Genomic DNA, 13,878 nt, shown 5'->3' on the forward strand with positions numbered 1-13,878 from the left:
GAAAGTTGTTTTACAAAGATGAACTGCCAAAATTTTAACTTGCACAGGAGAATGTTAACATGTTGGGTAGGGGCACATATTTTGCCTTGCAATGGAAAAACTACAAACTCCTAAATAAGTTGTTAAAAGGGTATGTTAACTTGCAGAGATACTTTTTTCCAAACACAAGGCATAGATCGTCCCAACTTCCACTTGATCATTGATGTGGCTATGCATGCTATTTAAATGTCATTTTTCCCATTTCTTCTTCCTTTTTAAGGAGGGGGGGGGGGGGGGGGGGTCTACCATAACAGAGAGAAACTGAGATCAATTTCTATACACCAGGGTATTGTCGTTGTGGACATGTTTTGGGTTCTACTTTCTCTCAAAATGCTATTTTATACGACGATTGACATGGTTAAGCCCCTGAGTTTCACACCATAAAACACAAATATAACAACTTGTATAAATCTATCTTCGAAAAAATAAAGTAAAATACTTTTATCTTCAATACCGACAACAAATGAGCAACATGTTTATTGTTCGCTTAAATGGCTTGTTAGATAAACTTAGTCTATTAGACCACCTGGCCATCGAGATCGTTTACATTTATACCACTTGGCCACCGAGAGCCCCTACTTATGTTTTACCGACAAACACATCCTTTAAACGGTGGTGTTCTTAATAGAGCCCGTCAATTAAGATACGATCCAAAAGATTGATTCTTTGAGTAAAAGTATTCTTAAGGTTATTTATTATTAGGAGAGGTATCCCTAATGGACCTTTATTAACAATGATACATCATGGCGTACTGCACGATGCATCCGTGTCCGTTATGTTAGATAAAACAGAAATGTTCAGATATGATATACCAATGGTTATATCTGGGCATTTAAATCAAAACACTCACTAATCGCAATACCTTTTTTATTGAGGGGATGTATAAATAGTACCCTGTCACGTCCAGTCTGTGTTTTTGTTAGATCCTGTTCTGTTTTGTATATGTCTGAAGATTTAAGCCCTTTTCAACTGATTTTTAAAGTTTGTTCTTATGTTGTACTGTTACACCATTGTCCCAGGTTAGGAGGAGGGTTTGGCACCAACAAACTAGCGTATCCCCGCCACATTTTATATGTCCCTGTAGGAGCCTGTAATTCAATGGTTATTGCTGTATATCATATTTGTTTTTGTTCATTGTTTTGTACATAAATCAGGCCGTTAGTTTTCTCATTCGAATTGTTTTACATTTGTGATTCATTTGCCATTTCGGGGCCTTTTATAGCTTCTACGTCATGTGGTCTCTGGTGGAGAGTTGTCTCATTAGCAATAGATACAAGCTTCTCATTTTTATGTAATGAATATTTAACATTCCAATGAATTACAAAGAAATGTCATATATGTATTTTTAAAGTAAACCTACACTTAGTTGTTTAACAGGTAATATAAGACAGAAATACCGGTTAAAAATAAATCCTTACATCTGAGCGATCAAGAAAAACAATGTGTCAGAGTATAAACACGTTTAAATCTAGGTCAGCACATTCACAACGTTAAAGACACTTAAATGGGTCATTAAATAAAAGTTATTAATGAGCGTGTCTGGAACAGAGATCTGGACTTCATGGTAAATCCTGTGTGTTACGAATATACTTTTTTCTACGTAGGTTTATATAAAGAACGATAATAGTTTTTCATCATATAAATAGGATTTACTAAGATTACATACGTATTCACCACAAGTATATTATCTGTTTCTGTTTTGCAATGGATATCGCATATTCCTATTTAGAAGGAATCGATCTAACAGCTACATTTATATTTTTAATAATATTTCTTGCGACAGTTTTGTGGATGACATGTCCGAAATCGGATATTCCAGGACCACGCGCATGGCCTATTTTTGGAAATATTCTACTTGTTAGTCAGTTTAATAGTACACCAAAGAGGGTCAAGTTTGTGGAGGAGATGACAAGGCAGTATGGACCAATGTTTCGAATGTTTTTAGGACCATACCAGATTGTTTTTGTACAGGGTCATAAACATGTGATTGATGTTCTACAGAAACGAGGACGGGAATTTATAGACAGACCCAACTTTATTCCAGGAATCAAATTAGCTGAAAAAGCAAAAGGAGGTAAATCATAGATTATAATAAAAATGAATAAAATCAAATTGTATTTTTAAAGAATTTCCAATGCAGAAAGGGAACGATCTGTACTTCCGTAATGTCATAAAAATACGAATATTGGGTTATTGAAATTTATTGCTACAACATTTTGGAGATGATTCAGAATTAAAGGACACCGGCCACTTCAAACAATCATGTGTAAAGTAAAACCTTCATAGTTAATAAAATCGATATCTTCATGTTGTTGTGTGTATTTCTTATCAGGGAATGTGATAATCATTAGTGTAAACACAGATGGCCTTGATCGCCCTTGTATGCATATTTTTAGACACGATAACGAGAATCACGGCTATGACACCACTTGTGTTACCAGCTGTATATTCTCAGTGGTAATATTATATAGATAATACAGACATGCCATCAGTATAGGGTTCCATTCATATCTCATATTACATACATGTTTTAGTTTTATGTAAAAAACAAATCTTTATGCAGTAGTATTATTCAAAAGTAAGAAGTAATTATTATTTATTTCGTAAATATTAATATAAATATGTCGTATTGTGTGGTTTACGGATGCAATAGCAATTCTCAATGTGACACAAATATATATTGGTTTACTTTTTCGAAAGATTCGCAGAGAAATCGTGCTTGGGTTCACTATTGTAAACGACAGGACTTTACACCGTCTAAACATAGCAGAATTTGTTCTAAGCATTTTACCCTTCATCAGTATAGCAGACACCCAGAAAGAATTTTAGAATTGGGATATCCGGGTGCAAAGGCAGCACTGAAAGATGACGCCATACCCCACATTCCTGTAGTTGTGGATGCAGAAAAAGGACCATCTTCTCCTAAAAAACCTAGGTCGGCCTTCGAAAAAAAAACGGAAACGTCAGGTACAATTGATCCTCTTTATTATTCATCGAAACTTATGTGAAAAATTCGTTCATGGTTATCTGTATGGTTTCTATACTTATAAACAATTATTATATTTGTATATCTTTCTTCCCGTTTTTGTTCTACTGAAAATTGTCACAGGTATTTATCTTATTTACATGAAAAGGTATATATCCATGTAAATAATACTACGATCCATTAAAAAAACGATCGTAAGTAATACTGAAATGTTCAAAACTTCCGGATATTTTATTTTTTTTTCGTATACTTTTTTATGAAATGAGTCGCTTGGTGATAATTTATAATTTGGCTTGTAGAAGAGGTCTGAAACTCTTATAACATAAAATAAACGAATAAGGTTTCGTTAGTCTTAATAAAGAAAAAAAAAAAACATATCAATTATTCCATTCCACAAGAAATCTACGACACAGTCCTTTCCCGAATACCACGACAAAACAAAAAGGTGAATTAACGGGATATATGATTTTTTTACATCCATGTATGTGTATACAGTTTTTTCAATGAAAGCATTTTTTTAAATAAAAATTTGATTTCACCTATAGGTTCTTGAAGAGGCCTTCAATGATTCATTAGATAAGTCTTTAGACTTCATTGACATTGAAACAGAATTGTCACCCACATATGACAGTACGGACAACCGGGAAGAGGAAGAAATTCCGGCAGATATACAAAAAACATTCGAGACAACTGTTTCTAATACCGATGCCACAAACATGACAACTCAAAAATTTCAAACAGATTCCATTCCACAGAAAACAAGAAGATTACAAACATTAAAGCCCAAGAGAAAATCTAAAGGTATCCAGTGTGACCCTTCAGATATTGATTCAAAATATCTAGTCGCCACACAAAACAAATTGATAACCGCAAATACTACAAGCTGTAGCCATACACAGGTACAGACCGAACAAAACTTGGATGACAATGATGAGATGGATGATAATGAAGATGATGTAGATGAATATGATAATGATCCTGATTATATTTATAACGAGTCCGAGGAAGAAGATGGGGACGATGAATATGGTTCTGATGATGAAAAAGAAACAAGCAATTACAGATTGGAAGAAGGTAAAGATCCAGTTGATGAAAAGTACTACATGGTCTCTGAAACAGCATTATTTCAGTTACTCTCAGTATGCCGAGAGTGTAACCTTCGTTGCGTTCCAATAATTAAATTCAGTAGAGGGACAATGATATCTACATCATCCGTATGTGCTTTGGGACACGTCTACAGGTGGAAATCCAAAAACTGTCATGAAAGACTACCATCGGGAAACCTTTTACTTGCAAGTGCCATAATGTTTAGCGGAAATAATACAGCCAAAGGTGTAAGATTATTCAATCAAATGAAACTGAAAGGCATTAGTGAACGCTCGGTTAGAAGACTGCAAACAGCATACACATCATGTGCTGTTATTTATGAATTTGACTCGCATCAAGCAGATCTGCTTACTTCCTTGCAAGGTATGTATATTTCTTCATAGTATTACTTCGTTTCTTATAATTAAGTCTCTTTTAATTTATTTCCTGGAATACATGTTTATTTCTATACTCATTTCTCCCACTCTCAAATTAGGTATCTTGTAACAGAACATAATATATTTTCTGTACGAAATAATTTCATTGTTTACTATATAAATAAAAATGTTATAATCTTCATGCATTACACTTTTTAATATTGCAGGTCCAGATAAACAAATAATACTTGGTGGCGACGGAAGGTGTGACAGTCCTGGTTATAGTGCTAAATATGGCAGTTATACCCTGATGGACTTGAACACAAATAAAATATTGGACATTCAGCTTGTTCAGGTTTGCATTAATTTAACTCTTGAAAGGGTTCTCGATGTCAGTTTTAAATTAGATCTGTATAAATGATTCCAAATAAATTCAGCTTAATATGCATACTTTTATAAAACGGATTTAGAGTTGCTGTCCAGTGGCAAGTATTTCATGAATATTACCCAAATCTCATTGTTTTCATATAAGTTTTGAATTAGATCTGTATAAATGATCCCAAATAAATACAGCTTATTATGCATACTACTATAAAACGGATTTATTGTTGCTGTCCAGTGGCCGGTATTTCATGAATTTTTCCCCAAATCTCATTGTTTTAATAAATCATGTTGACAAATAATTTCATTATTTGCTTATTTATTTCAGTCCAATGAAGTTAAGGGGTCAACCCATATGGAATTTGAAGGACTAAAGAGGGGTTTGTCCCTTCTTATGGACACTAATCATATTGAAGTCTCGACGCTTGTCACAAATAGACACGTTATGATAAAGTAGTTTATGAAGGACAACAATCCAGAAATATATCATTAATTCGATGTATGGCATATAGCAAAAGGTATAACTCACTCAACTTCTTACTATAGCTATTTATACAATCTAATCAAGTTGTGAGAACATTTAATTGAATAACAAATCATGTTTTATAAAACCGCAATACTCTTAGAATGTTAATAAAAAAAATATGCATTTCGAAATATTTACTTGAATCCAATGCTTACAGGAATATAAAAAAAGTTGAAAACAGAGCCAAGAAGAAAGATAAATGAGACATAAGACCATGGATAAAGAGCATTGTTAACCATACATATTGGGTAGCTGCATCAAGTGCGGAAGATCAAAATGTGAAAATACACACAAATGGACATCAATGTCCAACATCATCATCAATAACATGTCCATGAATCTGATGTACTTCCGCAATGTATCCATGGAGAGCTTGAGGAACAATGAGCTTGGCTTAAACAAGGTAAACAAATATCTTGAAATAAAAATGGTTTCCATATTTCTATGAAAAAAAACCCAATTGTGATTTTTCATGTTTTTGTAAAAATTAAAAAAGAAACTATTTAAACAATGTTCGCATCTAGTGATTAATTTCAGTTTTGAATCTATACATTTCTATGGCTCAAATTATCTTTTTTAAATAAATGATATTCATTTTTAATTTTTAGGTTCCAGATCTCATAAACTTGTTCTGGAATTAATCGAAAGCAAATATTTGCTTAACGATTTAAAAAGCTGTCACCAGTGCACCAGACATATGACATCGAGGTGTTTAACTCACTTGTGAACCAGTATGCACCAAAGAACACCCACTTATTCCAGTATTCAATGAAAGCAAGGTAATTTATTGTGTACAGTATGTTAAAATAACCAATACCAAACAGAATAGTGAAAGGTGTGTACCTGTACTTTAATGGCCAACATATAGTGTACATATAAACTCATCAGTAGCTAAATTTAAACTTTGAAGCAATAAGTTAAAAAGTTTAGTAGGTTCTTTTTTTATAAATCTGTTGATTTAAATGCTTTTGTACCTGTTTTTTTTTTCTTCAGGATTTACATTGCTGCATTGCATTACAATGAAAATGGAAAAAGACAGCAAGCTGTCACAAAAGCAGGAATCTTGAAATGGAAAATGTCGTACCCTAAAGCAAAAAAAGGAGAGCAATGTGTTGTCAAACCGCAGAAAGTTCAAGCAACCTATGGTAAGATTTCATAAAACGTTCTGCTTCAATTAGAAAAACATAAAAAGCACTATGCAAGACACTAACTTTGTAATAATATTGTTCTTCAGCAGTTTTTTTTTATTTATGGGAATTATAAAGGTTTATTTACAATAGAATGAGTCTCTTTTTGTACAATTAAAATTGAAAAAGTTATATTCTCCAAATGCATAATGCACATGTACATGCATGTAAGTGCATCTATAAGTTTGCACTGTTAAGTTAAGTGGATTAGAGGCTGAGCTACTACATATTGTTTCTATTTGTCTTGTAGATTATGTTGGAGCTCTTCTGAAAAGAACTTTTGACAGACGAAATAACTTGTCAAGCATTAAAGAAGCTCTAGAGGACTTTAACGTTGTATACCAGAGACTTCCTCCACTAACAGCATCAAATGCTAATTTTGATAAGGAGGAGTTTATAAGACATAGAACAAGTTGTTTTTGCTAGAAACTGACATCATTTCGCAACTTTGCATACTTGTACATTTGTTTTAATATATTATGTGATCATTGTTCAATATAACTCTTCACCATTATCCTTGTATTTACCACAATTTACACCATGTAATCAAGTGTTTTTATCTTTCAATGCTGTGTTGTGGAAACGTAAAATATACACAGATTTTAACCACAAGTATGGGCGGGTAATTGAGAGCTTCATGAAATAAATTTATTTAAATTATCATGGCCTGGCATATTTGAAACCAGTAAAGTACTCAGACGGGAATGCCTCCCGAATTTTTCTTTCTGCACATGCTGGTGTCACTTTTTTCTTTTTTTCCCAAGAATAAGCCAGATCCGGCGAGTGAATCGTCAGTACGCTTTATAGCTATATAATCTGAAAAAAAAAATTAACATATTTAACAGATTATTCGAATTCTTTATACAAAGTGATACTCCAAACTTGAACAAGGATATTATTATAACTGATTGTCAGCATTGATTAAGATGATTTCACATTTTCATGATGATATATTTGTTTATCCAGATTTAATTATTTTGACTGTTTTGAATTTCATCATCAGCTTGGTCTTGAAATTTTTTTTATCATGTTTTTGATTGAAATTGTAATTAAAAAAAAATAGTTGTGAAGTAAAATTTATGTTCAATCGACGATATTAAATTGAACGTACTCATGAATTGGTTTATTATCATCTACTGGTCCCTTCCGTTCAACAAAGCCATACAAAGAGACCTCAATGACATGTCTATTTAGACAGTTTCCAGTGAACCCCTCATGGTCTGTTATGCACTCAAGGTCCCCATCTTCTATCTATTCTACAACCAGACCAACTTCCTTGCAACAAATGCATTCATACACAGTGGGCATTAAAGTGCAGTTGTTACAGTCACACCTGGGAAATTTAATGTACAATGTAGATTTGACTTGCAAATATTTTACAATAAATCACTAAAATCCATTATTATTTATGTAAATTTAAAAAAAAAAAGTCATACCGGTCAAGTAATTTATAAAAAGGTAATGCATCACTGTGAAAAAAATAGCATGGTGCATAACAAAAATAATTTATCAAAAATAACATTAATTCCATGATATCATTGTGACTAGTCCAAATAATTATGACGTCTTGAAAGGCTATTTGTTTTTTGCTTTGATGCCTTAGCATGCAAGGCGTCACAGCAAAAAAAATATAATAGCCTTTCAAGACGTCACAATTATTTGGACTATGTAAGTACATACTACATGTACAACAAAATCAGTACCTATTTTTTAAATTAAAACTATAGGTCTTGTTCATCATCTTCTTTGAAAATTAAAATATGGCATTCTCTCATTTCATTTGACTCTGTATGTAGTTCAGGGAGTGTTAAATATACGAGTGTAGGCAAATGTGTATGATATACACATGCCAAACCCTTTTTTTTTAATAAAGGAACAAAAAAAAACGGACAAAAACACATTTACATCTACGGCGGCTTTGCAATGTTTAGCATTTAATCATGTTAGACGATATTGGACAATCAACCATACCATGCCAAGTTATTCATCTGAATGTCTTGCAGGTCAAAGGAGTCAGATTTGTCGACTTTAGAATTTTCCTCAGAGTCCGATTGATTTTGACTGCTTACTTCGTTTTGTTCAATATGAACAACAGGCTCGAACTGATACGGTTGAATATTATCAACAGCAGCTAAAAGTGGCTCATCGCCACTGTCCTGTCCGTCGAAATCCATTGAATACTTTGTCTAATTTGAGTTACAAATATCTGTGTTTCTCGTGGTATGGCGGATGTAAACAACACAAGTGACGTCACGAACTCATTCGAGAAGGTTGCTTATTTTTTGTCGGCAATTATCGGCAATGTCCGGAAAAGGGTTATTTCAAGCTGATACAACCTGTTTTTATAGATATACGATATGTGTCACACACTAATCTACGAAATTAACGATGTTTACAACCCATTACGATTTATTTTACAAATGATTGTTTGAAGTGGTCGGTGTCCTTTAAGGAATATATCTCCGTCATACAAAGCTCTGATTCATTGAATGCTTTAATTATACATTTTATCCTTTTTAGGTTTCATCAGCTCTTAAAGTTTTGAATACGTTTAGGATTTTGAAATATTTCGACCTAGAGCATCATTTAAAGTAACACGATACCAAATGGCATATCTCCCGATTTCTAAAGTTTTTGGCACATTTGTACTTTGATTCGAGTTACATCGGAATATGAAATAAAAAATGGGGGTCATCGTTTTTTTTGTTTTGTTTTTTGTTTTGGTAACTTTCATAAGAAAACGTCAATTTTGGCGACAAATTTTCATAAATGTATATTCATGCCATGTTTTTTACTTATTTTTTTTAGATTTTTGATTGGATGGCTATGTTCTGATATACGTAGAAAGACTAAAAACTAACATAGTAACCAGGATTTTATACTGAATCCATGCATGTATAGAAACCCATATGTCACCATCCTTGTTTTTTTAGATAAATTGCTTCAAAGTTGACCGATACGCTTAGAATTTGACAGAAAACGTGTGACGTTACTGAATTAAGAATAACGTTTTTTACTCAGCATGCTCAGAGGTATTGAAAAAGTATGTAACAGGATCTGAATGGTGTTTGTTATTTTATTTTCATTTCTCCTGTCAGGTTTCGTAAATGTCCTATGTATTCAATATAACATTCTACTGGTTTTATTTTATTTTGTCCTAACCAGGTGCACATGTAACTTTTCAAAACTTAATCTGCAACTCAACCCTACCAAACCAGAAAAAGCTGATGCCACCACTGCGTTCATGCATTAATCAATAAAGTGCTTCAAAAATTTGATTAAGTCAACAGTGATGTTGAAATACAATTTGAATTGATTCATTGATGGTTGCTTAACGTCAAGTAGCAAATAATTTATGCATGTTCAGGACGATTCGATGCAATTTCAAATAATTGTGTCTAAAGAACACATTTTATGCATCCGTCAAAAAAGTTTAAACATTCTATTAGTTGTGAAAATTTCAATGAAAATCAATATCCTAATAAAAAACACATTCTCATTATAGTATACTCTGTATGGTGTAAACGTGTGAGTTGTGTGTGTGTAGTTTGTTGGACAAACCTTGCAAAGTATGCAAATTTCCCTTAAAAAGACAAAGTTCAACATTTTGTCATTTGTTGAAATATTATAATTAAATAAATCTGACTATTGATTCGAACATGCATGTGATGTTATAATTTGATAGATTTAATACTTGCTATACTGAATATACTTATTGACTTCCCGATTCAAGGGAACAACGAATTTTCACTAAAACTACAAATTAGCAGTAAAAAAGTTCTTGTCCATCCTGCATTAGTCACATGTTATCTAGATGCCTTTGGTTTTGTGTGTAGTCAATCGACCAGTTGCTGTCTTATTGTATATCCCACATCTCCATTTATTCACAACAAGAAATACCAACATATTTTTTACATACATACTTGTACACTTGTTAGAAAAAATCCTTATAAGACTGTGAATACCCTCGAGCTTTTTTCCGACGCTTAAGTGAGCAAAATGCCCCTCCACCGAAAAGGTACCTTTGTTTATCGGATGTGAGTCGTTTTGTCTCCTCCCCCTCACCCTATTATTAGTACTTGTACATCATGTCCAACTAAAAACACCAAAAACACTAATCCCCGAAGACCCAAGCGTAGATTACAATGAATCTAAAATCAAAAAGATTGTAAGATCTTGTTGGTTTTTTTCACCTTGTTTTTGCCATCTGAATAATATAGGCTAAAGAAAATATTACTTTATAATCTATTTACGTTCGAAGCACTTTTCTGGATTTACCTTCATCAAAGCACCGATTATTTATTTATTGTGGGGACGCTGTTTTTTTAATGAATCATTTGATTGTACATTTCGAGAAAATAATTTAATGTAGAATGGAATTTCAAAAAAAATATCTAACGAGGTCTGAATGATTTAGTTTTAGTTCGTCCTAACTTAGTGCACATTTATCGTTGACATCCCATGTGTTTAAGCCTTTGTTTACCGTCACCTCATTCCGATGTTACAGTCCTGTGTAGACTATGCTTATACGATTACAATGCTTGCACTTTATCTTTTTAACAAGCTTCCGAAACTATATCAAAATTCTTCTGAGCCGTCCAATAAATTTCAAAAACTATTTACACTTGGAACATAGGGAAAGTGTTGTTTGTGTTCGGCCAAATAACCAAGTTCAACTATTCTCCTTTTTCATTCCATGCCTGACAAAATAAAAAAAACGGCTTTTTTTCGGCGACCATTTTAAAACAAAGGGGTTTCTTAACGGAATTGCAATAATAGTGATACAATTCCCCGTTATTTCACATATTATTCTAGTTTTCTATAATTTGGGTTTCTACTTTCAAAACAAAATTTCATCGGGAAACGGCGTGCATCATAACTAAGAATTTATAACGAAAAAATGAACCAACGCAGATTAAGTTTAAAACTCTCAACAGATATAGATAAATCGTGCAAATGCTTACTTGTCAATAGAATAAAACATTTTAAAAGTATAGATTTAAATGTAAAGAATGAGCAGAAGAATGGGAGGAAGACGACTAAACGATCAATGTCAAATAACGTATTGCATCAAATATTTCGGCACTCTGCATCTATGCAAAGTTACAATAAAAAATGTTTAACAAAAATAAACGATTATTTCATTATGTTTTTAGTTCGCGATACAATTACATGTTTTTGTCGTCAACCTCCAGAAACACGACGGAACCTGCTGCATTGACTGGTATCTAAGAACGTTGTTCAAAAACGTCTGACAGGAAGGAATACTCATAACGTAACGTCATTGGGTATCGTGTGACCTTAATTAAGAAATTTTTTTGTAATTTTATAGGGTGTAAAATTGTTGATTGTGCACACATTTTTAGAATAAAGAGCATTCATTTCTTATAATTACATTTTTTATGCTAATAAGACCATAAAAAAATTTCACGAGGATCCGTTAGTTCGATTGGATAACAACAATCGCGCGTCATTCAAAAATTGACCTTCATATTAAAATGAAATGTTACTTTGGTGATGACACGTGCTTCCACAAAAAGTGCACAGGTAAATAAAAGAAAAACTTTATAATTTTTTGTTCATGGTCTTAGCATAAAAATGTAATTATAAGAAATGATGGCTTCTTTTGGTAATTTGATAGGGTTGTAAAAGTGTTGATCGTGCACACATTTTTATTTACTGGGGTGTAAAAGTGTTGACCGAAGCATCTTTTGTATGAAACGCCGAAGCACTTCATTCTAAAAATGTGTGCACGATCAACACTTTTACACCGCAATAAAATTACTAATTGCATGTAATGTAATTATACTAGTAAAATATTCAGAAGCGGGCAATAATATTCATGATAGGACCGAGTTCGACGAATTAGCATTGGTAACAATTATTATCTTTTTTAACTTTTACAGATGTATGTAGTACTATTATCGAGTTTTTTCAGGCTACATATACAGCAAAAGTATCAGTGTCATTAATCATGAAGAGAGTTATCTTTGGCTACATATACAGCAAAAGTATCAGTGTCATTAATCATGGAGAGAGTTATCTTTGGCTACATATACAGCAAAAGTATCAGTGTCATTAATCATGGAGAGAGTTATCTTTGGCTACATATACAGCAAAAGTATCAGTGTCAGTAATCATGAAGAGAGTTATCTTTGGCTACATATACAGCAAAAGTATCAGTGTCAGTAATCATGAAGAGAGTTATCTTTTTACTGCATTGAATTTGTTCGTTAAATTAGTAAAATACCAAAATAATCATTTATGCAGCACGGTTATATTTATTTTGTTATTTATAAGTTTTGTGTTTATTTTTCTTATAATGGCCGTTCTAAGTTTGAGTGAAACCTTGTACTCATATACCAGATATCCTTATTTGAACTTGATATCAAGAAGAAAAGTGAGAACGAAAATCACTGGTTCATTAGACTATTGATTTGATAGGGAATATAGTAGAACACATATTAGATACATGTATCAAGGTTGATTAGGGCTTTTATGAGAGCAAAACCTTCAGAACTAGATATCAAGTATGAATGGATCTTAAGAGAACATAGGCTTCATGACTAGACGTCAAGTTTGAATAGGGCGTTTCAGAGAACGCATATTTTTAGAAGAACACAGACTTGACAGTATTAAAACATGTAAAAGTAAAGTTTGAATAGTGTGTTTTTGAAGAATTGTGAATTTTTTTTTTAATAACAAAGACTTCCCTTTTAGATATAAATTTTGAAGAGGGCTAATTGAGGAATAAAAACGGCAGTGCTATACATATCAAGTTGTAACAGGGCTTTGGTTTATATTCACAACTAACTTGTATAGACGTCAGACTTTACTACATTCCCGCAAACAAAGTTTAGGGGTATATAGTTAAGGAATCACAATGCCCGTATGTCTATCTGTCTGTTTGTCTGCCAGTCCCGCTTTGTGTCTGGTGCATAACATTTGTATCGTAACACTTAGCTCAACCAACTTCGTATGCAGTTGCATCATGTGCTGGGACTGTGTCAAATACCAAAGTCAGGTCACTTTGACCTTAACTTTGACTCATCTGATAGTTAAACCTTGTCCAATTCGTGTCCGACTCATACATTTTGTTCCGTAAGACTTAGGTTAACCAAACTTAGTATGCAGTTGCATCATGGACTGGGGATGTGTCACATACTAAAGTAAGGTTATTCTGACCTTGACTTTGACCTTTGACCACTATGATAGTAAAACGTTATCCAATTCGTTTCATAGCTTTTGTACTTTTAAACTTAGGTTAACCAAACTTGGTATGCAGCTGCATCATGG

The 13,878-nt window shown here is 32.9% G+C and overlaps 2 protein-coding genes across 12 annotated transcripts in view; both read left to right on the forward strand.

Annotated features, from left to right (window-relative positions):
• Window positions 1–1,427: 1,427 nt before the first annotated feature.
• Window positions 1,428–13,878, forward strand: part of LOC127739083 (cytochrome P450 2C29-like) — a 480,581-nt gene continuing 468,130 nt past the window's right edge. For 2 of the 10 annotated variants that reach the window (XM_052250664.1, XM_052250658.1), the window contains exon 1: window positions 1,441–2,113. In XM_052250664.1, coding sequence (XP_052106624.1) covers window positions 1,744–2,113 — 370 coding nt within the window. In that variant the 5' untranslated portion in view covers window positions 1,441–1,743. Of the gene's footprint in view, window positions 2,114–13,878 lie in introns of all 10 variants that reach the window. The other 8 variants (XM_052250661.1, XM_052250662.1, XM_052250660.1 and 5 more) reach the window with 6 other exon arrangements.
• LOC127739086 (uncharacterized) lies at window positions 3,061–7,660 on the forward strand. 2 transcript variants are annotated; one of them, XR_008000276.1, is made up of 7 exons: window positions 3,061–4,495; window positions 4,716–4,843; window positions 5,198–5,387; window positions 5,553–5,798; window positions 6,004–6,174; window positions 6,389–6,540; window positions 6,833–7,660. XR_008000276.1 is itself a non-coding variant. In XM_052250672.1 (3 exons), the coding sequence occupies exons 1-3, from the start codon at window positions 3,742–3,744 to the stop codon at window positions 5,324–5,326; spliced, it is 1,011 nt and encodes a 336-aa protein (XP_052106632.1). In that variant the 5' UTR covers window positions 3,061–3,741; the 3' UTR covers window positions 5,327–5,392. The 2 variants fall into 2 exon arrangements, 1 of the variants encoding a protein (XP_052106632.1); XM_052250672.1 differs by lacking the exons at window positions 5,553–5,798; window positions 6,004–6,174; window positions 6,389–6,540; window positions 6,833–7,660 and having other exon boundaries at window positions 5,198–5,392.

This window comes from Mytilus californianus, unplaced genomic scaffold (assembly GCF_021869535.1).
Source record: "Mytilus californianus isolate M0D057914Y unplaced genomic scaffold, xbMytCali1.0.p SCAF_4, whole genome shotgun sequence".
Classification (NCBI taxonomy): domain Eukaryota; kingdom Metazoa; phylum Mollusca; class Bivalvia; order Mytilida; family Mytilidae; genus Mytilus; species Mytilus californianus.